Source organism: Cygnus olor, chromosome 8, assembly GCF_009769625.2.
Source record: "Cygnus olor isolate bCygOlo1 chromosome 8, bCygOlo1.pri.v2, whole genome shotgun sequence".
Lineage (NCBI taxonomy): Eukaryota > Metazoa > Chordata > Aves > Anseriformes > Anatidae > Cygnus > Cygnus olor.
Genome location: NC_049176.1, coordinates 24,408,945 through 24,434,945, shown reverse-complemented (window position 1 = coordinate 24,434,945; position 26,001 = coordinate 24,408,945). Strand labels below are relative to the sequence as shown.

The following is a 26,001-nucleotide window of genomic DNA, read 5'->3' as shown; positions in this document are numbered from 1 at the left end:
ATTGACTAATGAAAACTTGGCACATCGCATGAAAAATAAAATCCTCACTGCCAGCAGTACATATATATAAAATAATGTTTATTTCTATGGGGCTTGTGAATAAGCAAGACATTTTTCATCTGTGAAAGGCAGTTTCTGTGTGTATGTGTAAGTTAGCAACAACAACAAAAACTGTGACTGATGATCCCAATGAACATTATCCTAGTGAGATTCAGTCATAACTTCTTGCTTCTGAAAAGAAAGTCTCTTTTTTATTTCACCCTGAAAACTTTTGGGTTTATTGTAGCTATATTTCTCTACTTTTGACAAAAATGCCTACATAACCAGTCCTTTTGTTTCATGTTTACAGAATAGCTATCACCACAGGGCTATGTACCAGGGTGAGGCATTTATAGGTGGAGATTCAACGAAAGGATGTGCCCAGAAAGCACAGCTCAGTTTTTACATTGCCTGCAAGATCTACTTCCACAGGAAAGCAAGGCTATTTTCTGAAAAAGTGGGGATAGCTCATTCTTCTTGACAGCTTCTGATATTTTTCTTAATCTGTTCTTTTTTTTCCCTGTTTTCTTGGTGCTCTCCAGATGACCAGTGCGAACATCAGAGGTACTAACCTAACTCCTCACACAGGCAGACTGAAAGTGAGTAGCACAAATTGGGAGCAACGGTACACTGTAAACACCCTTTCAAAACAAAGTCAGTATAGTCTCTTCGTCTGCTGAAAAGGTTCTGAAAAAAAAAAAAACACACTGAAAATCATACCATCTGAGATAAACTGATATTGGTACCCTATTGGCACACAGATAAAAGGTGACCCAGCCGCAAACAGTCCTCCAGCTCACAGCTAACATTTGATACTCATAAGGACAGAGCTTAGTAGAGAAGCCCTTGTAGACTTTTTAGGGACTTGCAGAAGTGGGAAAGGTTTACTTTTTCTCAAGTGCAAAGGGATTACTGGGGCTATTGTAAATTTGCTTCAAAGAAACAAAAAAAAAAAAAAAGAGTGTTACAGTTCTGCAATATTCAGAAGATATGTAAGAAGAGATAGGTAAGTTGTGATATGCTTTAGCATAGCATAGCATCAGGTTTTATTTGATTAATTCTTCCCTACAGCTTGTAATGGATATACACAGTGTGATTTCAGGGCAGAAGTAGCTTCAAAGTACAGTCTGAGTATCACAGATTCAAGCAAGCACAGCTGGATCTCAAATATATAAGCCACTTTGAGTTATGCAGGAGGAAGGAAAGGGGAAGATTACTATGATCTGAAATGTTAAAGCTTCTTTCTCGTGATTAAGTGCATTTACATGTTTTACACAAACCAGCAGAAGCTGTTTCCAGATGGCAGAAAGAATCAAGTAAGGAAATTTTGCCACTCTATGTGTGGCTGTACAACACATACATGTCCTGCTCCTCATCTGAAGCTTCACAAAGATAGTGCAAAACCATGCTTGTTGATTTGGATAGAGAACTGGCAGTGTTACAAGAAAAATACAGGTATTGAAAAAGCTCCTGTAGGAGAGGAGAAGGGAGACCGCATGGAGAGGGGTAGGATTGCCTTCTAACAACCACCACCAGCTTTCATTATAAGGGAGGCAGCCAAATTTCTCCTGCAGCAGATGTTCTAGATGACTAGGTACACAGAAGCTAATGCATACTGGCTGTGGTGGCTCCAGTAGCCCATTTATCAGGAAACATTGCCACAGGCTGTGATCTACCCTGGAGAGAATACCATTCCCATGTTGACCCTGCAAACACCTTTCTGCAGTGCTGGCACAAATTAGAAGCCTCGGGGACTCTCACCTCTCCCAGGAGTTCTGCCTAAAGCAGAATCTTTCTCCTCCTCAGTCTAGTGATCTCACTATCCTTCTTTAACTTCTTAGGCAAATGTGTTATTCACCATTTTTAGTAGGCTTAGGATAATGTGAAGGTCTCATCAAGTATTTGTGTAAAGGTCCAGAGGAGCAAAAGTACACTTTGTTCTGGACCAGAATTAAAAAACAGTATGTAGATGACCTGATCCAAAATGGCATCTGGTGCCCGTGCAAGAGGCAGCCAGGCAGGATTGCTCCTTTCTATGTTATCTTATAAACAGGTATGGTCTCGACCATAGTCTCACTCAGGATGGATCTTGGACTCCAATATACTCTTGGAAGCATTGACTGTTCTAGATTTGAAACAGCAGGGAGTCTGAATGACCCTTCTTTGAAGACATGAAAGCTTCTTAGTGAAACTTGGCAGCTGAAGAGTCCAGTCACCTTCATGGGGAAATAGTAGACCATCTCTGAGGAACTCCACAGCTCAGGAAGGGAAAATGGCCGTTACCAGAACAACTTTCCTAGAACCTGGCCATAGGCCCAGTCTTCTGCTCAGGAAAATGGGGACAGGACATGAAGAAACGACCTGAGCCATAATTGCTGATGCGTTAAATCTTCACCACAGGAAATATTAATATATATAATTATATATTATTATATATAGTATATAGTTATATGCACTGTTATATATTGTATTATGATACATACTATATTTTATGCATTTATAATAATATTTCCCATGTATATATATATATGGGAATTGTATCAGAAAGATGTGGGCACAGGGTTCCTGAAATGAGCTCAATGGCTATCACTGAGCTCTAGCCATAGCCCTCACTCCTAGGTGAGACAGGGATCTGCTTGGGATGATAGCTGTCCCTCTGACCTAATTTTAGTCAGGCTAGATGAGTTCCCTTCTAAACCAACTTGTCTAAGATTCATGAAACCAAGCGCACGGACCCATATGGCACTTTGAGATTAGAGAAGTTGAGATCTTGGACGGTTTGTATTGTTAAGCTCACAAAACACTAAGATAAATAATGGAAAATGCTTCAGCTGCTATTTATTTAGGGCAGTTTTGCCACGTGACATCAGAAAATATTCCATGGTGGAATTTATTAACATAAAAATGGACTTGGTGAGACTTTGTGATCTATTAAACTTCCAACTAACAAGACTTTTGTTTATCCAATCGACAGATGGTGTTTTTCTGAACCAGTTATGTTGATTCACAGCACTGAAGTGGTTACTGGAAAAAAAGGACCACGAGTTTAATAAGGAGCAGGCCCATACACAGGCAACAAATATGAGATGTGTTTCACCAGCTCCAAAAGAAAAAAAAAAAAAGCGGTTTTTAAACCAAATCACCGGAATATTTGCATGCCCACTATGCATGCTCAATGATCCTGGAACAGGAATGCCGTGGGTAAACCAGCTATTTCAGACACACGCACCAAGTTAATTGGATTTCCTTGGAATATTCTGCTCTGGGTTAGAAGAATGACAGTCATACATAGACTCCTCCTTCAGAAATGCTGTCTTGGAAGGCTGGTTTATCTGTTTTATAATAAAGACTCATCCCACTTATGAAACTCAGACTTCTCACTAATAAACACTAACAAACATAAAATCATATCAAGGTTGTGGAAAGCAATGGCAATCTAGAAACCAGGAAAAGAAAACAAAGTGAAGGACTATAAAGAGTGGAACCTTTAAAGGACTCTGGAGCAGCTGAATTCCCAATCATTCTACAAAAATGAAGCGATTTGAACTGTTTATGAAATTAAGTGGAGCTTCTGGAACTGCACACTGAAGTATGCCGAACAGGAAGAAAACTCTTTGCTTACTAGGCCTCAAGGAAAAAAAATCTGTTGTGCTACAGAAAAGAGATACAGCTTTTGCTGTGCAGCAGGGAGCTTACTCCTGCGTGGGTAGATGAGTTGCTTTCAGACCTTTCTTTCACCATCTCTCTGACTTAACATGTTTAAGGAATGGAGCAGTAATGCCAGGGCTTAAGGTGCAGACGGAAGGTCTCCAACAGCCAGGATCCACCATGCTTGTAGTAGAAGAATAGCACGGAAGGGCAGGTATCTTCTGCCTCTAACTGCTCAAATCCAGAATATCTTCAGGAAAATAGGAAAAAAAAAGCTGAAAAGCATTTACTGGAGTGTTAATAACACTCACCTACACCATTGTTTTGTGCAAGTGTAGGTGTGTATGTATGTGTGCATGTAAGCTCACTGATATATAGAAACACACACACACAGTTTCATATACCTTCCTAGGTGTGTGCACATGTAATATCATATACATACACAAATTCAGACTAAACTTTATACAGAGGAGAACGCATACCAGAATCTAACACTGGGAAAGGTTTTCTTCAGCATATTTACACGCCTAGTCTCAGGCAGGATGTGGTCTGTCATTGCAGAGGCCACAGCACAAGGTGAGACTTCGCAAAATGTAATACAAGCTATTAATGCTAGTAGGGCTGCAAAATTCATACCTAGTCCTTAGAAGGGAGGATGTTAGGATTGAGAGGGGATTTTCTTCAAGAACTAGGTTGGGTGTTTCTGGGACACTGAGACAAAAGACGCTGAATTGGACACATGAGGACAAACAGGCAAGGAAATATAAGACTGAGTACAATGACTACATCATATTGGTTGCAATACACAGGGAAAAAAAGATGTAAAACATGTTAAAACAGTTGTGATAATTGAGCAGTTTCAGTGTGACAGCCTTAATAAGTAGAGCGCTGTTCCTCTAGCAACTGCATGTTTTGAATCATGAATTGCACAACTGAACAATGATGTTATACACAAATACAACTGCTACCATCAAAATCAATCTTTGGTGGGAAAATCTGTATTTGCTAGACACGTCACAGCACAGGTGTCATGGCAAATAACAGGTCGTGACATGATAGCTAGCAGTGCAACTGCTTTAGGCTTGTTACTTTCTGAGTCCAGGACAGCTACGTATAATGCCACCTGTGCATAGGGCAGCAGAGAAATCTAATTAGGATTCTTACTTGGATCTCAGCAACCTGATCTGACATTGCAGTTAACCCTGCTCTGAGTGAGGGCCAGAGAGCTCACGACATCCTTTATGACATAAATTATTCTATGAACTGCAGCATACAAAAAGAGGGATTCTCATTTGTCATCTCTGGTGGGAGCAGAAGACACCTTCAGCTTCATTCATGGAAAAAGAACAAAGGAAAAGCTGGGTTCTGACTTGCAGTTTTGGTGTAGGACAGCTTTTGGGAGAGCCTGTATGTCAGCCACTGCCCCTTGTTAAAGGAAAGGCCTAAGAAATACAGAGACTGTGCTTTGAAATCCTTCAAAAGAAAGTTCAGCATGGAAGAGACAGAGAAATACAGGTATGGCATAGGCCAACGGTATGAAATTTTTCCTGGTAGGAAGGTCGGAGGAGAGGAAGAGACAAAAGGGTAGCTAGCCCTGTAAGGAGCATGTTCTGATAAAAGTGCTACACCTCCCTGCATGCAAATACCGATCCTTCACAAGCTGTTTCCTCCAAGATCTAATGATCTTTACCTGTTGGAAACTCACTGTAATTACAAGTTCCAATGCCAGTTTCTCATTAACAAAGAAATCTACCATGGGTTTTTGCTCTTAGTGATTAAAGATATTGTTAAAGCCTCCACAAATATTTTTTGTACCCACACGGGCTCCTTATTGAATCTGGCTGTCCTCACTTCCTGTCTCAGTACAACTTACTTGTTAAGTTGCTGCCTCACCGCACCCCTGAAGTGGTTGCCTTTAAGTGGCTGGTGAAATGATTAATATTTATTTAGGAAAGTTCTTTGAAGATGATACATGACATAAATATCAGCCAACGCTATTATGCTTCCAAAAAAACAATACTGCTTTTGTAAGATTAAAAGCTTATTCCCCCATTAGATTTCTTGAAATTTGTAAAAACAAAATAACGTAACCTTCCCTTTGCAGTTTATCCCTCTTATCTCTTCACAGTTTTTAATAGTCAGTATTTCCCATCTGATTACTGCTAATCACATTGTTATACTGCTTTTACAGCCTTGGGGTTTATTACAAAGCTTCTCCCTTACTCCATATAGGAACAAAACAGTAGCAGGTAGACAGCAATATCCATTTTCCAAAGATCAGAACCATTATTTAATGTTTTTGTAAATATTTACTTTAGAAGCAGGCTAAACGTTACTTAAGATTCGTTCTAAACTGCTGTGTTTAAAGGAAAAAAAAAATCACGAGGACATATGGAACTCATCTGAAGGAGAAAAAAAGATGTAACAATTACACAAAAGAATTAATTTCCCTTGCTGTTACCAAAGTGTTATCTTCATAAAAGCTTGTGGCATGCTTTTGAATCTTTGGTTGAACATTGTGATACATATCATGTGGTTTGTGGTCTCTACTTCCTAATGCTTGAAGCTCTGGCTGGAGTTTCCCCAACCTGACAGTCCCACCAAATCGGTACACACCCACATCGCGCTCCCACTGGGATTTCTGCGCCTGTTCTTTTTTTTTTTTCTTTTTTTTTTTCCCCTTCTTCTTCTTAGTCATCTTACCCACAAGCAGCATAAATCAAGGCGAGGCTGTGTTTTCACAGCTAGGCAGTTCTTGCAACATCAGGGCTGAGTTCAGGGAAATGGCTGGAAAACTTGCTATACCCCCCCACACCTGCCTTTTGGCTAAAGGAAGATGAGCACAGTGCCAAAGATGTTTGTTTATTCTTGCCCTGGGTGCTTTGATATGTATGTCATTGATGAGGGTAATCGCCCTACCTCACAACGCGGCACCCACAACTGAACAGGGCCTTGCATCGTCTTACAGACCTTGGGCGTCTTCTCCGGCGTGTGAGATGTTGGGTCACGTCACTGGAAGTGTTCCTGCCAGACTTCTGATGAGGCCCCTCTGCTGTTCCACTGCTTTGGAAAAGGTTTGGGAAGGATCCCAAAAGAGGACGACCAAGTCAAGGCCACTCAGACAGGCAAATGCACCCGTGTCCCATGGGAAGCTGCTGTGAACAAGTGTAGCAGCCCCCCGTGCTATAGTATCATGACAGCATCAAGCTTATAGCTTTTAACAGGTTTGTGGCAGCTTTCTAGGGAAAAATTGTATACTGTGTTGTGACTGGACTTTTAGCCCTTGTGGCACCACACCTGCTGGGACGCGGATTCATCCAGACATCATCTGAGCTGGGGGCTTGGCCACGTACGGTGACCACCCAGCACCCTGCATGTCCCTGGGTGGGCTGGAGGCGAGCGCTGAGGCACATTTGGGAGAAAGGTGGGGCCACCAGAGAGAGAGTCATGGTGTGGGCATGTGCATCTGGGCCCTGCCCTGCCTGTCCTGAGTCATCACGCCAGCAGCACAGGGGAGACAAACTGGGGGGCCCAGAGGCCCCAGGGTGAGTGGGGCAGGTGCGAGCTTGCTGCTGACAAGATGGCCTCGCTGGACCCCATGTTGCGCGTCCACATTTCAATTGTGCTGACTGGTGCTGACGCAGTGGTTAGGAGAGTGCTCCTGAGCTTCTGGAGCTCAAGAGCAGAGTTGTGACGATGCACACGTGATGCTGTGAAAGCCTCTCCCCATGCTTGCCTGTGGCTGTGGCTGTTTATGGGCAGCCCCAGCCCCCCGTGTGCCTCTCACACTGTTCAGGAAGCCATGCCTCAGCCAGCCAGGCCTTGGCAGAATCCCTCTCGACTTTGCCCTGAGTTTGGCCACAGCAAGGGCCCTGCCTTGTACCAGCAATTAATATTTTTCATCCAGGAAACCTGGTGGCTTTGTTTCTTCTCAATACAGCAAGGAACTTCCCAGTTTGGGGAAGGTTTTAGGCCTGGAGGTGGTGGACAGGCCGGGATCCCATCTCTGAAGTGTGCAGCGCCCTGACAAGATGCTGAGACAGCTCCTGCAAGCAGTGGCCGCCAGCCATCATTAGCCTGTCCTCGCCTCAGAAATCCACACAGCTTTAACAGAGACGGGCATTCGGGAGGAGGCTCAAGGTGCAGCTGATGGACTCGAGCGCCTGTGGCAGTGATCTCCAAAGAAAGTTCCAGGCTCAGTGGTCCTGGATGCGCCCCCGTCAGCAAGGATCAGCCAGGAGGAGGGCACTTTCTCCTGAGTTGTAACTGGAAGCAGGGCAGATAACCAGTGATAGCACTAGAGGGAATGGCCTCAAGTTGCACCAGGGGAGGTTTAGGTTGGAGATTTGGAGAATTTTTTTCTCAGAAAGAGCAGTCAGGCATTGGAACGGGTTGCTCAGGGAGGTGGTAGAGTCACTGCCCCTGGGGGTGTTCAAGGAAAGGTTGGACCTTGTGCTTAGGGACATGGCTTAGTGGGTGATATTGGTGGTAGGAGGATGGTTGGACTAGATGATCTTGGAGGTCTTTTCCAACCTTAATGATTCCATGATTTTATGTCTAACCACCCAAACACCCTTCAGAGAGGTTTTGTTCAGCCCTCCTGAGGTACTGAGGAGGCAGCGGATGCCCAGGGTGGTGATGGCATTGAAGATGGCTAAGGCCGGCTCCGTGTGGTGCCCACGTTCTTGACCTGCCCTCCACCACGACCCTCATCCAGGCTTTGCTGCCCCTGCCGTGAGAGGTCCCTGGGGAGGGCAGCGCCCTTGAGGAACAGGCACCCCAACCCCTCAGCGCCGAGCAGGGCCACAGCGGCTTTCAGGATCCGGCCCCCCTGTTTGAGCGCTTTGGGGACATTTTGCGGGGCGGCAGCGTCGGAACTCCCCCGAGTGCCGCCCTCGGGCTCTGAGATGAACTCAGCGCCACGCAGGTGCCGCCGCAGCCCAGGGGCGGCGGAGGGCAGGTCACCGCCCTCAGCCCGGTCCTAGCCGCCGCTGCGCTGGGGCGCTATCGCCCCCTGGCGGCGGCCCCGTCCCCGTCCCCGTCCCGGCCGCGGCGGCAGCGGGAGGCGCGGGCGGGCCGGGGCGGCTGCGCGAAACTTTCCTGCGGAGCCCGGGCTTGGCCTCCCCGGCGCGGTGTGCGCCGCCGCACCGCCAAGCAGCGCCCGCCGGTCCCGGGGCGCCCCAGGAGCGTCTCTTCTTCGCCGACGAAATTAAAAAAAAAAAAAAATTTTTTTTTTTTTTGAGCTATTTCTCCCCCCCCCCCCCTCCAGCCTCCTCCCGAAGCGGCGGGGAGGGAAGGGAGCTTCTCCGGTCTGCAAAATCAAAGCATGGCGGAGGCTGGCGATGAGAAGCGTCCTGCCCCGAGCATCCAGCGGCTCTGACAAGCCCGGAGCCAGCGCGGGTGGGGGTGGGAGAGGGCGGGAGGGGGGAGAGCATGGGAGGGAGGGGGCGGCCAGTCCTTCCCCCTGCACTTGTCAGATGCAGATGGGACTGGCAAAGTTTGTTTGAATAAAAAAAAAAAAAAAGCCAAAAAAAAAAAAAAGGGGGAAGAGCAGGAGGAGGGGGAGGGAAAAAAAAAAAAAAAAAAAAGATCCTAGAAATCCAAAAAGGCTCATCTGGGAAAGGAGAGAGAGGAGAGCGAGAGGAAGCGGGATGCAACTCAACCTGACGCTGATCTGCTTCGTCTTCGGGGGGTTCCTGCCCGACGCCGCGGCCCGGCGGGAGCAGATGGACACGGGGCAGTGCGACCTGCCCCGCTCGGTGAGCCGGGCCGGGCCGAGCCGGGCCGGGCCGGGCCGGGCCGCCGGGGGATGCGCGGGGGGAGCCGCCGCCGGGAGGGCGAAGGGGGCGCGGAGCGGGGGGCGAGAGGGGCCGGGGGGGGCCACCCGTGGCCCCGCAGGTGTGGCGCTGCCCCCCGGGTCCCCCCGGCACAGGAGCGCGGCAGCGGCCGGGGGAGGGAGAGGGGAGAGGGGGGGACACCCTCGTTGTCGCCACGCCGCTGCCTGCGGCACCCAAGGGTCCCCGCGGGGTTCCCCGCGGGGGTCCGGTGGGGCCACTCCGTGCTGCTCGTGGTTGTCTGCTCGCCGTGGTTCTCTGCTTGCTGGGAGCTCTGCTGTGGGTTGTGTAGGGAGGTGCACCCCCCTACACACTGCTCCGTCCCCACGGGCTACCCGTGGGTGGCTTGCCCGTGGGTGTCTGCCACCGGCACTGACCGTCCCCTGCTTTCCTCCCGCCAGCAAGGAGAGCTCAACTCCTTCCTCTGGACCATCCGCCGCGACCCCCCTGCCTATCTCTTCGGCACCATCCACGTGCCCTACACGCGGGTGTGGGACTTCATCCCCGACAACTCCAAGGCCGCCTTCCACGCCAGCTCCAGCGTCTACTTTGAGCTGGACCTCACCGACCCCTACACCATCTCGGGGCTGGCCAGCTGCCAGATGCTGCCCCACGGGGAGAACCTGCAGGACGTGCTGCCCCGCGAGCTCTACCGCCGCCTCAAGCGCCACCTGGACTACATCAAGCTGATGCTGCCCCACTGGATGACCCCGGACCAGCGGGGCAAAGGGCTCTATGCCGACTACCTCTTCAACGCCATCGCTGGCAACTGGGAGCGCAAGAGGCCCGTCTGGGTGATGCTCATGGTGAACTCCTTGACGGAGACTGACATCCGCTCCAGAGGGGTGCCGGTGCTTGATCTCTACCTCGCCCAGGAGGCCGAGAGGATGAAGAAGACGACGGGTGCGGTGGAGAGGGTGGAGGAGCAGTGTCACCCGCTGAACGGGCTCAACTTCTCCCAGGTAAGGAGGCTTCTGGGCCTCGTGACTTATCCCAGGAGCTGGGAGCCATTCTCCTCAAATTTTTGTCAGTTTACCAGAGCGAAATTGAAGCCTGTTGCAGTGGGGTGGGATGCTCGAAGGCTTCAGCGGCCTTTGCATTTGTCTGTCTGTGCCATCACACTGGTCCATGCTGTGTGAAAAAAATGTGATGTGCACAGTGAGCACTATGAGTTTATCACGTGTATTATTTATTTGAGAGGCAAATGTCCAGGGTGTGAATGTGTGTGTCTGCTGGCTTGTCACTTGTGAGGGAAACTTAAACGCCTCTGGTCAGTTTCTGGAGCTGGGTAAAAAGTGCTTTTTTGTTTGTTTGTTTTTAAATAAAGCAGCTCTGTGGTACTTGTCACGAAGGGGATAAAGCATGAACAATGAAAAAAGAAATTCAGCATTGTTCAAATAGATTTAAGTATGTGCAAACTGTTGGTCGTCTTTTAGTAGTTACTCTGGGTCAAAACAAACTGACTCGAGTTGTCCTCATGGTCTGGGGGAAATTAAGTGTGTAATCTGCATGGCTTTTTTTTTTCATTTTATAACAGGTAAAGTTCAGAAAAAAGAAAAGGATGTAGATTAAGAAAAAAAGTTATTGGTGTAACTGAACTCCAGAATTCTTTCAGTGGATTTAGCTTTAAATAACCAAATACTAAGGCATGAGGTCTATTTCATTTCAGTGGATTAATCAGGAACACAGTCGCAGCTATTGACTTTGCTTTGTGAAACTGTTTATGTGAAATCAGATTTACTAGAAATTCAGGAAATGAATGTGTGTGTGGAAGAAAACAAATAATCCAGGGGAAATTTAAGACGGTGTCAGTTACTGCTACGATATTTCATTTTTAACCTTCTTTTCGGTGTTAATTTTAGATCAGTTATTTCCAGCTGTATCTTACTGTCCTAGTTTGAGCAAAAAAATTCTTGGTGATGTGTGAGTAAGAATTAAAGGACTGATCTTTGGTGTGATTAAAATGTCCTTGGAGTGCCTTCAGCCCTTTCTCCCCTGAAGTCTAGTGGGAGCTGTCTTAAAAGCAAAAAGTCTAGCTTTCACTAAGAGTTGGTTCATCTGATGTCCTCCGCTAGAAGACTAACTGCATTCAGACTTCACAGGAGAAGATTGGTCGCATACACTTTTTTTTTTTTTTTTGTGAGGGGTTGTTTTTCAACAAAAATAATAAAAATTAAAAAAAGACCCCTAGACATTTTCATTAGTTAAGATACATGCAAAACACGGAATTCATTTTTCCTTCTTGTTTTCAAAATGCTTAAGTGCCTGTCCTTGCTATTGAACCGCTTCTTTAAGGTGAGGTAAAAATAATTAACCATTGCAGACCTCTAGTAGCATTTGGTTGTATTAGGTCAAACATGGAAGTTAGAATCGAGCATGTGCAAGCACTTGGTTAAAGACGTACCTCTTGGAAGCCTTTTAAATATGAATCATATTACATTCTTTTTCTTTTTAGAGAGAGAGAGAAGGAGTGAGAGAGACAGGAAAAGGGACAGAGCACAAAACTCACTGCTGCTCTTACCCTAAGTCTGGTTTTCGCTCAGTCACTACACTCTAAATAGCAGCAAAAATTTCCCCTTCATTTTGCTACAATAGTAAACTAAAAAAGAACAGTGTTACCGCCATAGGCAAGTAAAGGACAATCATTTCTGCATAAAGTTTGAGTTGATTAAAAAATACATTTTAATTATTGCAGAGAATTGATATTACTACTTATACACATCAGCATACAGGAGGATTTTTCCTAGATTGAAGGTTTTTCTGGGAACGAGTCCACCAGAACAACATGAGACAAAATTAAATAAAACAAACCAGATATTTATTTTCTTGCTTCCTCTAGATTTCATGCATCCTGACACCTGGCTAGTTGTTTAACAATAGTAATTTGTAATGTTATCACACCGTCTGGCAGTCCTACTGCTTGGTGTATTTCTGTGTTAATTTAGTGGAGTGGATTACTATTGCTAGGTTTCACCTCCTAATTCCAGGTCTTAGAGCCTTCCTTAAGCAACACATAATTAAACCACACTAAAATGGAAATCAGAAATTGAGCAGCTTTTGTCTTGTGGGGTGTTTGCACAGTTTGATGAGAACATCTGTGATAAATTACAGTCCCGAATCTGCTAAGGGCATCAGCAGTTTTTACCTGTTTTCAGCATTACTGTTACAGGAATACTGCATGTAATTCCAGCATTTGGAGTTCAGGTTTTCAAACTGTGCCTTGCTGAATCATGTCAATGCTTTTGTTCCCTCTGTCCCCAAAGTCCAGTATTTTTGCCCTTAGCAAATTAAAAAAGAAAAAGGCTTTTTTTACTTCCCCTCAAAGGCAGCTTTGTGCTACTGCAAATATTTAATCTGACTACATGCACCAAATCTGTTAATCTGATACCGTGAGGAGGAGGAAATCTAGGAGTGGTCCTGGTGTGGTACTTGGTTTTGATCTGCTCTGAAAGAAAGCGGATACACTTGCATTTTTGACCAAGAACGATCTTTGAAACGTTCTGTGCGTCACTTTGAAATGTTGATTGTCTTAGCCGGATGAAAAGATTAAGGTGGCTCATATAATTGGCTGCTTCCTGGAGAGCTAGCTCTTGCAGGTAAGAGCACAGTGCATTGTTTTGTTTCTCTTATTGTAAGCTCAAAAACTTTGTAGTTTGAGACCCTGTTCGCCCTGGAATTTCTGGTCAGTGTTTTGTGCAGCTTTCCCAGACCCACTCCCTTTGCTCTGCCTTCCCACCGCCTGGCTGCACAGCTCTTGGAGCATCCTTGCTTCTCCTGTGGCTCTGGCAGCCGCTGGTGACATAAAATCTATGTGTTGGCCCTAGGTTTTATATAGCTGGTGGCAGGGCTTCTAAGGCACAGCTAAGACAGATCAGATTTAGGCCAGGTTGAAATTTCACAGTTCCTTGGTTTAAGTATATTCAGGGTTTCACTGAAGGCAAGACAGAAAAAGCTAAAAAACGCACAGAGAAGAAGCAGCAGACAACTTTTCTATCTGACAAGACAGATGTTTATTTACAGAGTGACCAGAAAAGTGCAAAATCAAATGTTCCAGGATGGAGAACAGCTGATAGAGGGATAGAGGGAGTTCAAGGCTTTGTCTGTTTGGGATACCGGGCAGAGGCAATGCACCAGGACAGGCCACGCGGGCTGGCCCACGCATCCTTCAAGGCCTAGATTAGGAGAGGGCTTTCACCTCCTCTCTAGGACCCTCTCCCCAGACTGAAATATACTGTTTGGGCCAGGGGGATGCAGAAGGTAACTGCTGCAGCTGCTCAGGTCTGTCAGCGTCCTCTGACAGCCCCTTCCCTTTGCAGAGGGCAGGCACTAGGCTGTGACTGCTGTGGGGGTCTCCTGCTCCTCGCCCCGGTGGTGTTTGTCCTCGGTCTGCTGCTCATCCCCACCAAGAGCCAGCGAGGCCAACAGCAGCTCCACACAAACTGCTCGGCCTGGGGCAGCTGGGTGTAGCTCTTGTTTCACAGCTCAGGCCTACCTCTCAGCAGGGTTCCCAAACTGAGAATGTAAAGGTGTACGTGTCCCTTCCTCCAAGTTGAAAATAAAACCTTTCTCCCATCCCATCACACATTCTCTCACTGCAGGGAGAATCTGCATGCAGCTGTGCCAGATGCCCTTAATCCCAAGCATTGTAAGGGGAATTTGGTGTAGGGATTTGACTTTATCCTGACCGATCTGTCAGGGAAGTTGTTAGGCCAAAGGGGAGCCATGAGCAGCCCCTTTTCTCTTCCTCTGGTCGGGGTTTTCTAAGCTGTGACTGAGTATTCTCTGGCCGGTATCATTTCAAACTGCAGGGGGAGATGTTAAATATCAAACCGGTGTTGATTGGATCAGAGACTGCCTCAAAGAAAGAAACCTTAGACTGTGCCAGATTAAACTTCACACTTCACCATTCTTCCCCTTTCATTTCTTTGCCGCCTCATTCTCTGCACAAATAAACCTTGTCTCCCTACTTTCTACCAATGAGACAGCATTCAAGGGGCAGAAATTACTTTGTTAACAAAATCAGTCTTCATTTCCCAGGTCCTGCTGTTCCATCAGACCCTGGGACATGGCAGCTTTGATTACTCTGGTGATAGGATTAGAGGAGGAACAAGTGCTGTTTAATAAAAGGCCTATGGGTGGTCCATCAAGTTTGGTCACTGACAGATCTGCAGCCTTGAAGCTAGACCTTCAATGGCAAAACAGCATGACATTAATATATAGACAGGCCCACGGTTGTGGACTTGCTATTCCATCTCCCCTGTCCCCTCAAAAAGATTAAACATTTCTGTAATCCCAAAGCTGAGGTTCTGGGAGCTGACAGGAGCTGGCATAACTCACTTCATGGGGAATTTGCCTGTTTGCATGAATGAAAGATCCAGGCTCCAAGTTTTCAGAACCAGATTAAAGGGCTCAGTTTCAGAGCTAGTTGACTTTGGACAGCCTGTGTAATTTACTTGAGAGAATATTCTTGATTTGTTTTGTTTTATTTTATTTTATTTTATTTTATTTGTTAGGAAATGTGGTATTTGCCTAATAAAAATTGTGCCTTTTCACTTTCAAAAAAATTTCAGTCTTTATCAAAAGGGCAAGATAATCAAAAATCGTTTTCTATCATCCGTTTAGATTGCTGATTATTGTTGGAAGAAACGTTGTTAAAACGCTTGATTATGCATGCGTGCACATAATTTTCAGCTTGCTGGCTCTAATTTAATTATCACCCCCTTCACCTCCCTCCCCAACCCCAGAGTAAAAAACAAATACAAAAATTCCCCACTAAAATTAACCTCAGAGTAGAAACTTGTCCAGCAGAAATAGAAATCCTTCCACTAACTTCCTCTGAATACTAGTGGAGCTCCTTTACGTCTGTGCCAGGGAACTGCTGAGGGTGAAAACGTGTAGGTATTAAAACAAAGGTAGTTGCAGCAACACCTGAAAGGATCAGCAGCTGACGTTTTGTAGGTAAAACTGACTGTACATGCTGCTCTTTACAGCCGGTTACTGTGCCCTTCTTCACCATAGTCCCCTTGAAAGGCTCACCCTGGCGTTTGAGGCCTATGAAGAAAATAGCCAGTCAGTTAATGACGACTCAAGCTGGCAGTTCATCTCTTGTAATTACTGGGTATATAACTGCAAGAGGTGTATATGGAGCAGGTGAGGTATGAGCCCTTCTCTCCTCTGATCCTTCACACCTCCCTTGGTAAGATCCAAGCCCGAGACAGTTCTGCCGGCCTTCCACGAGCAGGCCTGAAGAGATCTTTGCTGGTTGATTTGTTTGCAGAATTATGGGTGCTGCTAGTAAGAGATTTTAGGCAGGAAATGCATCTTTGTAAGGTGGGCTGTGAAAGGAACAACCCCCAGAAAACCGTGGCGAACAAGGAGTGTTTGAGGCAGCTGAACGTTCCCAATGTATACAAGTCAATTAGCAGGATTTGGGCATTTTTTCCCTGTGTGTGTGGTGAGAGATGAGTTGGGGTCAGAGCATGGTCTGTCTCTCCCCAGCAGCGGGGAGCCCCGAGAAGCACAGGGGGCACCTGGGCACATGTTTTGCTCCCTGGGGGAGATCCACTCCCCAGGCTCTGCTCAGGGAAGTGATCAGAAGAGGATCAATGGCCTGAATCCATCCCTATCCTCAGGCACAAATTTTGCTTTCTAACCCCTGTTGTGGGATCTTCCCTGGACAGTTTTTCACCTTCAAACTGTTCCCTCAGTGAGTGCAAAATACACCCCTTTTCAGTAAATGATATTCCTACAACGATGATTTTCTGTTTGTTGTCTGCTTTCGGTTTCTGATGCTCTTGCAAGAGCAGTCAGGATCCTGCCCTGGGCCCAGAGTGCTTTACTTATAAACGGAATGAACCATTGACCTTAAAAACCTCAACTTGAAGTATAGTGCAACCTACAGTCCTCAGAAAGTCTTTAACAGCCTCCCCTCAGCTCCCTGGTGAGTAGCAATCCACGTTATAAAGCCAGCCCACATCATTCAGGCTTGTCGGAGGTTCCTGTATTGAAAAGGCCAGAAATGATCTTAAGCAAGGGCACTCATTCACCTTGCACTCCTGTGGAGACAGAGATCAGCGGCAGGGCTCCTGGCAAAGCATATTTGGAACTTCAGAGAGACATACTGTAAAATAACAGGTTTCCCCTGTGCTAGGCCTTACGCTCCAAAACCATTAATCTCTTCACTGTCGTTAGGAGTTGATGAGACAGGTAAAAAGCAGAAGGAATCAGAGAGTTACTGCTTGAGCCACATGAAATTGGTGTGATTTCTTTCATCTTTTGGTCCTGTTTAAGGAGTTCCCTGCATACTTGGATAACGGATTTTAAGATGTTGTCCCCAGGGCACACACCATTTAGGATAGTCCCAAACCTGAGTTTTTCATCAAGGACCAGTGTTTGGGAACTTCATTTTTTAACTTTCAAGAGTTAACATTAGAAGAGCCTTATTTTTCAGGGAAACTTGTCTGCCTCATCCCCACATGCTTTCCCAGGTTCCTATTTCAAACCTATAAACAATTCAGATCCTAGATGCTTCTGGACTTAAAATCCACAAAAAGCACTGTGGGTTGGCCACAAAGCTTCAGTATCTTTCTGAACCTCTCTAATTATTTATGTGTGGAAGTCTCTTAAGACATTTTTCTGAATATTGCAACAATTTGTGGACCTGATATTCTTTCTATAACCCATAAAGCATTATGGGTTCCAGCTTGCTTGAGATACCAGAAATTAAACTGGTGCGTACAGAGCTTAAAATTGCAGATATCACTGTTTGAATGTAACATCCCAGTTCTTGGACTGGGAGTGGAACAAGGCTGTACTCTCTGCAGACTGGGAACAGACGTGCAACTAAAACGCATGACTGGTTGTACCCACCGCAACTAGTAATTATGGCATCTTGCTCATCTCCATGGATTTGCTTTCTCTAGTGTTTAAGAGCACAGTGTATCTGTCTTGTGTTACTGTTGTTTATTGGATCTAGTTGTCATTTAAATGCACAGACAAGTAGAAGTGACATAGTTAATACCTGTATCAGAGTCTCGAGCAGGAATTAGTACAGATGAGTGCTACTTTTATCACCAGTTATTCCAACAGCAGTGCTTGCCGTTTGACTTCCCAATTTTTAGAGCTTCTGCTGCAAGTCATTTCAGGACTTCTAGCACAATATAAATGAAAGTTGCTAAAAACTGTAAATTAAAACCATGTGTTCAGCATTTTGGGATGGATGTTGTGTGACTTGAGGAGGCTCATTAGCAAAAGTATTTTTAGTTTGAATAAGATCAAAGACCCTAGATTTTCCACTCTGAGGGTCATTTGACATAGGCCTGGACACCCCATTTCTCATCATACATGGACTCCCATAGCCAGTTTTGCCTGAAGAAATCATCATCCCTGAAATACTGTAATTATATTTATTATCAGTGAGTCACTGGTGATCACCTCTGTCCAGGCACTGCAGCAACAGTGAGTGTTGAAGAGTCCTGCAGATGTCTAAAGGGAGTTTGACTTCTTCAGAATCAGGATTGCAGCCCACACCTGTGGGTAGTTACATGTGGAAGACCACTGGGTATGAACCAGATCCTACATGTTGCGCTCACTCCAGAGTGTCCCTTGAAGCCAGGGGTAACAGTGAACCATTCCCAGAAATTCCTGTTGTCAACAGAGAAAAAGATTGTACAAAAAGAAAGCATCACGATTTCTTCTTTTCCTAGGCTCTGTTAACATGGAGGTTATGGAGCCTTTCAAATATGTTCCAGTCCAGAGGTTCTTCATGCTTGGTTATCCCTACAAAATCACCAAGTCCACCGAGATGCTGATCCAGGCTGCTAAACACAGTTCAGAAAAGCTAGCAATCCAAACGCAGCCAAAATGTTAGCTTAACAACACAATTAAGGGGATAACACTAAATGCTTTATGTTTTCCCCAGCTTCATCAGACTTCCTTTTCTTACCCTAATTCTTGTATTGGGGTACCCACTGGGAGACACGAATATCCCCAATACAGAAAACGGAGAAGGAGCTGCCTGTGTAGAGCAAAGCAAAATTCATCAGGTTCACCTCCTGAGCCAAGGAATGAGAAAAAGGAAACAGAAACCTTCAAGTTATTTTCAAACCTCTTTCCATTTTAATAAAAGTCAACTTATGAGGAACACAGGGAAAATATTTCTTTAAAGTAGGAGCATCTATGTCTTGAAAGTACCCCCTCAATATTTTAGAGACTTTATTAAATCCAAGGTCTCCATTAGGCTCCCTCACTTTTGTTAACAATCACAATGAAGACTGATTATTCTCTGTACACTTTCTGCCACCACACAAATTTTGCTTTCCTTTGATTTCTTGCAGGCTTTTCCTATTACAGGTGACAGCATAATAGTGATGGGGAATATTTATTTAAATGTGAGACAGAATGCTCCCACTCTAGGAGTTTGCAGAGTCAGCAGAGGGGGAGAGGGCAAAAGGGTGATTTGAGAAACATGCCCAACTTTTTGAAGGTCTTTGTATTTCTGGCATGTGATTGATTTACCGTTTTAGAAATAATCATCGAGATTAATGTTATTCCAGCAGTGAAGTATGATGAGATACATCCCAATGTGTCCCATTGGCTCTATAGCACTGGTAAAATCATCACAGTACTGTTAATTGCAAAAATGTTAAGCCTTACAGCACATGCAGAGCTGGTTCTAATATAGAAAAGACCACTGGGATCCAACTGGGATGCTAACTGGTGGTTTGTTTTCAAGCTCAGGTAATGTTTTATTTTTGGGATATCACAGGAAGAAGAGGGGGCAAGTATGCCAAAGGGTCTCAAAATGATTGTTTTTATGAGAGTTGGCTGTACAAAAAGCCTTTCTTTCTCATAATGACTTTCTTTCCTGATTAGTACAGGAAAAAGGCAGAATGAACATCCTCAAAAAATCTCATTATTTGCTTGCTGAAGGAAATAACTCATTAACACACAGAATTGAGCAAAACTGAGTTTCTAGTACCAAGTTACGGCCAAACCATTTTTAATACAGCCAGGCCTTCAAACACTGGGATGCTCTATTGATTGACAGCTGCAAGCAAACTGAAATTCAGTTCCTTTGTCATTTCTCCTTTCAATTTCCAGAACAACAGGAAGATATTTTCTTTCCTCGAGGCTCTGAAAGTCAGGCTGCGAAACCAGGTTATACTATCCTGAAATAATCCTGTTCTTTTGGTGGCAAGGTGAAGTTCAGAGGGTCAAAGCAGCAGGTATTCACAGGCATGAAACAGTATTCGACTTTATGGATTGGCTTGTGGCTGTATGCAGACTTGTGCTGACTAGCTTTTTACCCAGCTAATTGTGTGAGGCCAGGGAGGATTTTCTTTATTAACTCAAGTGGCTCGGCTGTGAAATGAGACATACTGTACAGTATATAATTCAGCTCACTTTCAAAGGCATTTTTGTTGAAGCTGGGTATCCAGAGAGACCTGAGCCTTCAACATACATGCATCTGAAACAGAAATTTAATAATTTAAAGTCAGCTTTTACACTGGTTCATGTTCCAGCAAAGGAATAGTGCTTGCTTTAAAAAATACTCTATTTATATCTTAATGCAAGAAGGTTGTTGGTAAAAGGTTTTTGTTTGTTTGTTTTGTTTTTCTGATGTACCCCTGCCACTTTGATTACTTGCTGTGTGTTAACTAGGGCCAGACAAGTTTGTAAGTGACTCAGTATGTAGACTCTTCAGCAAACTATGTCTCTGAAGTTGAAAGGAAACATGGGTGCTAACTTCAGTGCTTGATGTACATTCTCAAACCTCCTGAAGTATGAGTGGTTGAGAATCACTTGTGTATCCTTTTGTGTTTTGGGAAGTGCAAACAGCTATAATCTCCCAAAAGGTGTCATATTTTGGCATATTTTGGATGGATTTTGTCATTACTGACAAAGAGATGCCAGTAGAAGATATCCATAGGAATGCAAAACACAATCACCAAAACCCACACAAGATCCCTTATCATGCTCTCTCTAAAGCTGTTGCAGATTCATTTGAATTACACTGGAAAGATTTATCTCTTATTAATGGAGCGCTCTTCATTTTTTAAAATTGAGTTGTTGTGCAACACATCAAGTAACAATGTCATAACACATCATAAATCAGTTTGTTCTCTGAAGGATTCTAGATGAGTTAATCTAACATCCTGGACACAGTTCATGAGCAGTTAATTTTAGCAGTTCTCTTTGATATATATCAGTTAAAACAAAGCAACTCCAGCCATTACGGGGAGTCAAAACTGGTTAACGGCAAAGCAAGTACAGACAAAGATTGTTCAGAGATAAAGCCTCTGGCAGATCATTCAAGGAATCTTTGCTTTTTATAGAACAATTGTAGCTCTAATACCAGCAGTGCAGACACTCTGGGACAAAGAGAAAACACACACACACACCAAACCACAGAAGAAAACCACACACACCACTTGGTAGTCGCATCGAACAAGAAAGTCAAGCTAAAGTTCACCAACCCTGACGTAGTTACCAAAGAACTCCATGGCAGGCAATGAGATGGGAAGAAATACCCTAAAAAAGGCATTCAGGAATCATTCCCATTGTTAGGGGGAGAAACTGAGAACTTTTGATCTGAAACACAAAGTCATCCGGCAGCCTGCCAAATGCCATTTATCTCAAGGTCATGCAATAAAAATAACCCCAAGAGTTAGCTCTAAAGCGGAGGAGCAGGAGGTAGCTAAACAAAAATAGAGGAAGGGATTCCTCTCTCTTTCCTGTGGGTGTTCGGCATGCTACTGACAAGGTTTCAAGGCCTGGCACTTGTAACGAGTCTAAAATATTAAGAGCAGTAACACACACTCCGAACAGGGAGTATAGTTGACTGGGGCATTGTGGAAGGGACTGCGGTCTGACACCAAGCCACTAAACTGTCACACATTTCTGCAAGAATTAGTCAGGGAGTCTAATTAAAAAGGAAAAGTCAGCCAGAAAAAATTTCTCTTGGAAGTCTGAAAAGATTGACCCCTGTTACACAGTAGAGACAACAAGTATTTATTTACTGTTAAGATTGGATGGTCATGTGCATTTTCCCCTTCTTCCACTAACCAAAGTATCAGAGTCTTCCTACAATTTTTAAGAGAAAAATAGGCTTAGCAACTGTCAGGTTCTGTAATCCATCATCACTACCAGTCAAGGAAGGAAAGGATGTGCTTTGCAGTGATCTCTTGCACCTGAGAATATAGCTTTGAAAATACCAGTGCAGCGCTCCCCGAAAGGCTTGGCAGCCATTCTTCCATTCTCTGGAGCAAAGCTCAGCGTGGTTCCTGTTAAAATAAATAAGACAAGTATGTGGTCCTTGGAGCTCTGGAGCTCTAAACCATATCCCTGTGCCCCGCAAAACTAGGCAAGGTGTCTTTACTACCGGTTTATATAGAAAGGAGTTTTGTGTAGCTAAATAATTCATGAAGATAATTAGGAAGAAAAAAAATGGTTAGTCAATATTTGGCTAATTTATTTGTGATAGAGTTAAGCTTAAAAAGCAGGCTGAGTGAAGTTACCTGTGGTTTCATGTTGAATTGTTGTTGCAATGGAAAAAGCGACCTAAACCTAGTAAGCCGTCAGAAGGACGGTTTTAAACTGAAAGTGTCGTGGTTCATGTATCTCTTTCCTTGTTCAGCCAGCACTGGTAGAGATCACTATACAGAGTCCCATATATCTGTATGGTCTGAGCTCTGGTCCTTCAGAACAGAAAGCAAGCAAGCTGGCAGTCTCGATAAGACCTAGAAAAACTAATTTCAGCAGGATCCGGGAACCCTGATCGTTTTTATATCTACATCTATATCTGTATCTGTATCTATATCTATATATTACAGTTTTATATCTATAGGCTTTACGTAATGAGTTGGAAACTGAGGTATGACCTCAGAAGCAGAAGCATCACATTATTATGCCTTGGGCTAAGGCTGTGATTTACCTGCCTATAAATTTCTCTTTTCAACTTGTTTATTTCTCTTAGAAAAAGGTTACTTGTATGTGGCAGGATTGGAGTCAATGAAATAGTGATGTGAAGGGCCACTTACAGAAGTCCAGGCTGGTTGCCGTCTCCAGAGCCTTGTAGTTCTTCAGGCAAGAGACGGTGGGACACATCTACAACCCTTGGCAAATAGACCATCTCCACCCATCTTTGCACCTCATTTTAGTTCCTACTGAAACTGATTTTCTCAAACCCAAATGTTCTTTAAAAATGGCAGACAGCGAAGAATTGCATCATTAGCAATGAACCAAGGACTTTTGTGTTGCAACAACTTTTGTTGAGGGATTATTGTGTTGAAAATCCACAGATTTTGGCACAGGCTGGAGAACTCAGCAGTTCCACTTTGCATGTCCTGCCATCATTCAACAAGCGGACTTTGTTGCTCGACGTCGCAGTAGGGCAGCCAGTTGGCTTCTCCCAACCTCTTTAGGTTTCCAGATGTCATAACAAAATGAGAGAGAGAGACTTAGCCATCTTTCATTTGTTTACGCTGGAGCTGCTAGGCAGAGACCAAGCCACAACACTGCACAGCTTTTCAAAAAGGACTTAATAGGCCTCTCTGTAAACAGATCTAAATATTTGCTCCAGTGACATTTATCGCATCACACGTCTGGCGCGAGTGTTTCGTCCTTGTTTTGCTTGCATGTTTGGATTCTGTTATAAACATTAATGAAGTGCTTGAATACAAATGAATAATCCCCCCCTTCTTCCCACCCTGGAGGGGAGGGGAATAGGAGGGCATGAAGTAATGATAGTTCAACCTTCAACCCGTAATTGTTCAGTACATTTTGATGACAGCTTTCGTTCTCACATGCTTTAAAAGACTTTATTTGGCATGTACATCCATGCAGAAGGCATTGCACCTTTCTTCAAAGGCAGCTGCAGCTGGGGTTGGGCTGGGGGGCAGTTAGCACACAGCACTGTGTAGTTTGATGTTTTGTTGGTCTTAGCAGGTTGCCCCGCTGCTGGGTTGCGAACAGGCAGCATTGTGCCCCATCAAAAGGCATTTAGTAGGGGATATTTAATATAGTCTTCCCTTGACATCTGTTTTTGGCTATTGGCTGGACAGAATAATGGGCCTGAAACACCTCGAGGTTCATCTACCTCATGCTGGAGAACTGAGGTGCTAGGTGCCTATTTGCTGATCATAAGAGGTCAAAAGGGTGAAGTTGTGAAGCATATCAAAGCTTTGCCTCTTAGCCTCCTTCAGACTGAGAAAACATTGAATATCTCACTCCTGCGTGGGAGCAGTTACAACACTATTCCTTCTTGTCTAGTTCAAAATGTCACAATATCTTCCATGCACAAGGAATTAGCATCACGTCCTGCCAGGTCACACAGTACTTTGCTCAGGACCTTGCTGAGCATCTTTAGTTTCCAGAGCTGGCCTTGTAGCAATGGTGGTTTGGTTTGTTTGGAAGCTGGTAGAAAATGAAATTCTGTATTAGCCAGGAGAGTTTCTTCAGAAATTCCCTAAACCCATGCAACTAAGCTCTTGGTTCTTTGTTAAGAGCAAAACTGCTGCATTTATTCTGTGGGACATAAAAAAAGTCGTAAATGCCTAGAAAGTAATCAGGAGTTTATTCTTGAGATGATCTTTAAGAAAAACATCATGCTGTACAAGAAATCTGCGGGTTAGCTGTCTGCAAGAGTACTAAGTGGGAAGGATTTATTTCCCAATAATCAGGCTTTGGGAGGTCAAGATTAGTACCCGAGAGAAAAAAAAAAAAGAGTGCGTTCCCTTCATCTGAATGATTAGGTATAAAATGGGTTAGAAATAGTCCTGCCTTTGGATCAGTATGTATATGTAACCATTCAGTTTGCACATACTTGAGTAGTATTAGAAAGTGCCTGTCAACTCCATTAATTACCAAATTGCATATTCATCCTATACATTCCTTGCATAAATCCATATCAACTTGGCCTTTCGTAACAGTATTTGTTTATATGAACCGGAACTCTCGATCCCGAGGAGTCTTAAAATGCCTCTCGAAAGAATTTCTTCGCCCGCCCCTACAGGGACCCAGCCTAAGTGCTATTGAGAGGATGCACTGTGGGGTGATTTACTGGTGGGTGGGTGGGAGCAGCGAAATTGTCTGCAGAGGTGTTCCCTTGTCACCTCTGTCATGTTGGTAGTTAAAATGGAGAACTGATTTTTACAGTCCTTAGCAGCTGTGAAGTACACACCAGAAAAAGGAAAAGCTGGGGGAAAAGGATAGAAAAAAGAATTTGCTGATATTTTTGTCATCCTCTGCCTGATGTGCCAGCACTAATGGAGGCTTTTTTTTTTTTTTTTTTTTTTTTCTGATTTATAGTCCAGTGCACTCCAGGGTCCCCGTCGCTCAAGCATTCTGCCGTTCGCTCATTTGCTGGAACACAAACATGGAAGTGTATTTGGAGCTTGCTGGAGCTTTAAAAAAAAAAAATTAAGGCAAGCTGCCAGATCAGAACCTAATACACAACATATGTTTACAGGGTTATAGTCTCTTGCCATGCCGGCTTTAGCGGCGTTCCAGTATGAAATAGAGTAAATGCCTTCCAAGACCTTTTATCATCCATCGTGCTTATCAAAACAGTAAAAATACTGTTTTTATTTCAGCAAACGTGCCTTTCCTCTTGTCTGAAGCCTTTTGAATTCCCTCCTGCATTTGGGATCAATGGAAGAGCACGCCCTTGGTCTTGTTTATCTAGTTCTCCTCTTCACAAGAGCTCATCTGCCTCGGAGCTGGCTGGGTTCATCCACCAGTTTTGCCAGCATCCCTGCACGGGACCCCTGGTCTGTAAGGAGAGGATTCTGACTTGTGCGTTTGTAGTGTAAATCACGGCACTCTACGAAGAGTCTGTGAAAAAGAAGGTGTTGTGCAAGTGTAAGGCACAGAGGACTGAAGCGAGGGAGGTGCTTTAAGCTAGCTTGGGTAACCTCAACTTGTCCACACGCAGGGGGTGCCACTGGTTAGCACTTAGTTCAGGCCACAGGCTAACAAGAATTAGCCAGCAGTGATTCGGTTTACGTTTCATCACCTTTTTTGTATCTTGAGTTGGCCATTATTCAATGTGAACCCCAATTTGCAGCCACAGTTGTTGATAAACATGTAAATATGTATAAGCCGCTTCCAACCCAGGAAAATGAACCAGGCTAGTGCTAGACAGCAGAAAGCCAAACCCATCCCATCGTCCTGTAAAGAAAAGCTGCTTGCCTCAAACTTCAGCCCTCTCTTCATGCCTTCAGCACTGCAAGGAGGCTGGTGTTTGGGGTGGCCAGGGCGCCCTGCAAAGCTCTGTGGTTCCCTTCTGGGCTCTGCTACCTGTGCCTTGCACAGTGCTGGTAGCTCCTCGTGGAGCAGCGCCCTCTCTCAATCCAGGGAAGACAGGAACATAGAGACTGAAATTTTCTGCACTGGAGAGCTGCAGGCTCGCACCAAGGGCTCCTGTGACTGCCCCAGATTTAGGGGTGTAACGGACAGTGCTGTGAGCCACAGGGAATAG

The 26,001-nt window shown here is 44.7% G+C and overlaps 1 protein-coding gene across 3 annotated transcripts in view; it reads left to right on the top strand.

Moving 5' to 3' along the window:
* The first annotated feature begins 8,970 nt into the window (after positions 1-8,970).
* Positions 8,971-26,001, top strand: part of TRABD2B (TraB domain containing 2B) — a 284,436-nt gene continuing 267,405 nt past the window's right edge. For 2 of the 3 annotated variants that reach the window (XM_040565345.1, XM_040565347.1), the window contains exons 1-2: positions 8,983-9,446; positions 9,923-10,483. In XM_040565345.1, the coding sequence (XP_040421279.1) occupies positions 9,339-9,446; positions 9,923-10,483 (669 nt within the window). In that variant the 5' untranslated portion in view covers positions 8,983-9,338. Of the gene's footprint in view, positions 9,447-9,922; positions 10,484-26,001 lie in introns of all 3 variants that reach the window. The other variant, XM_040565346.1, reaches the window with a different exon arrangement.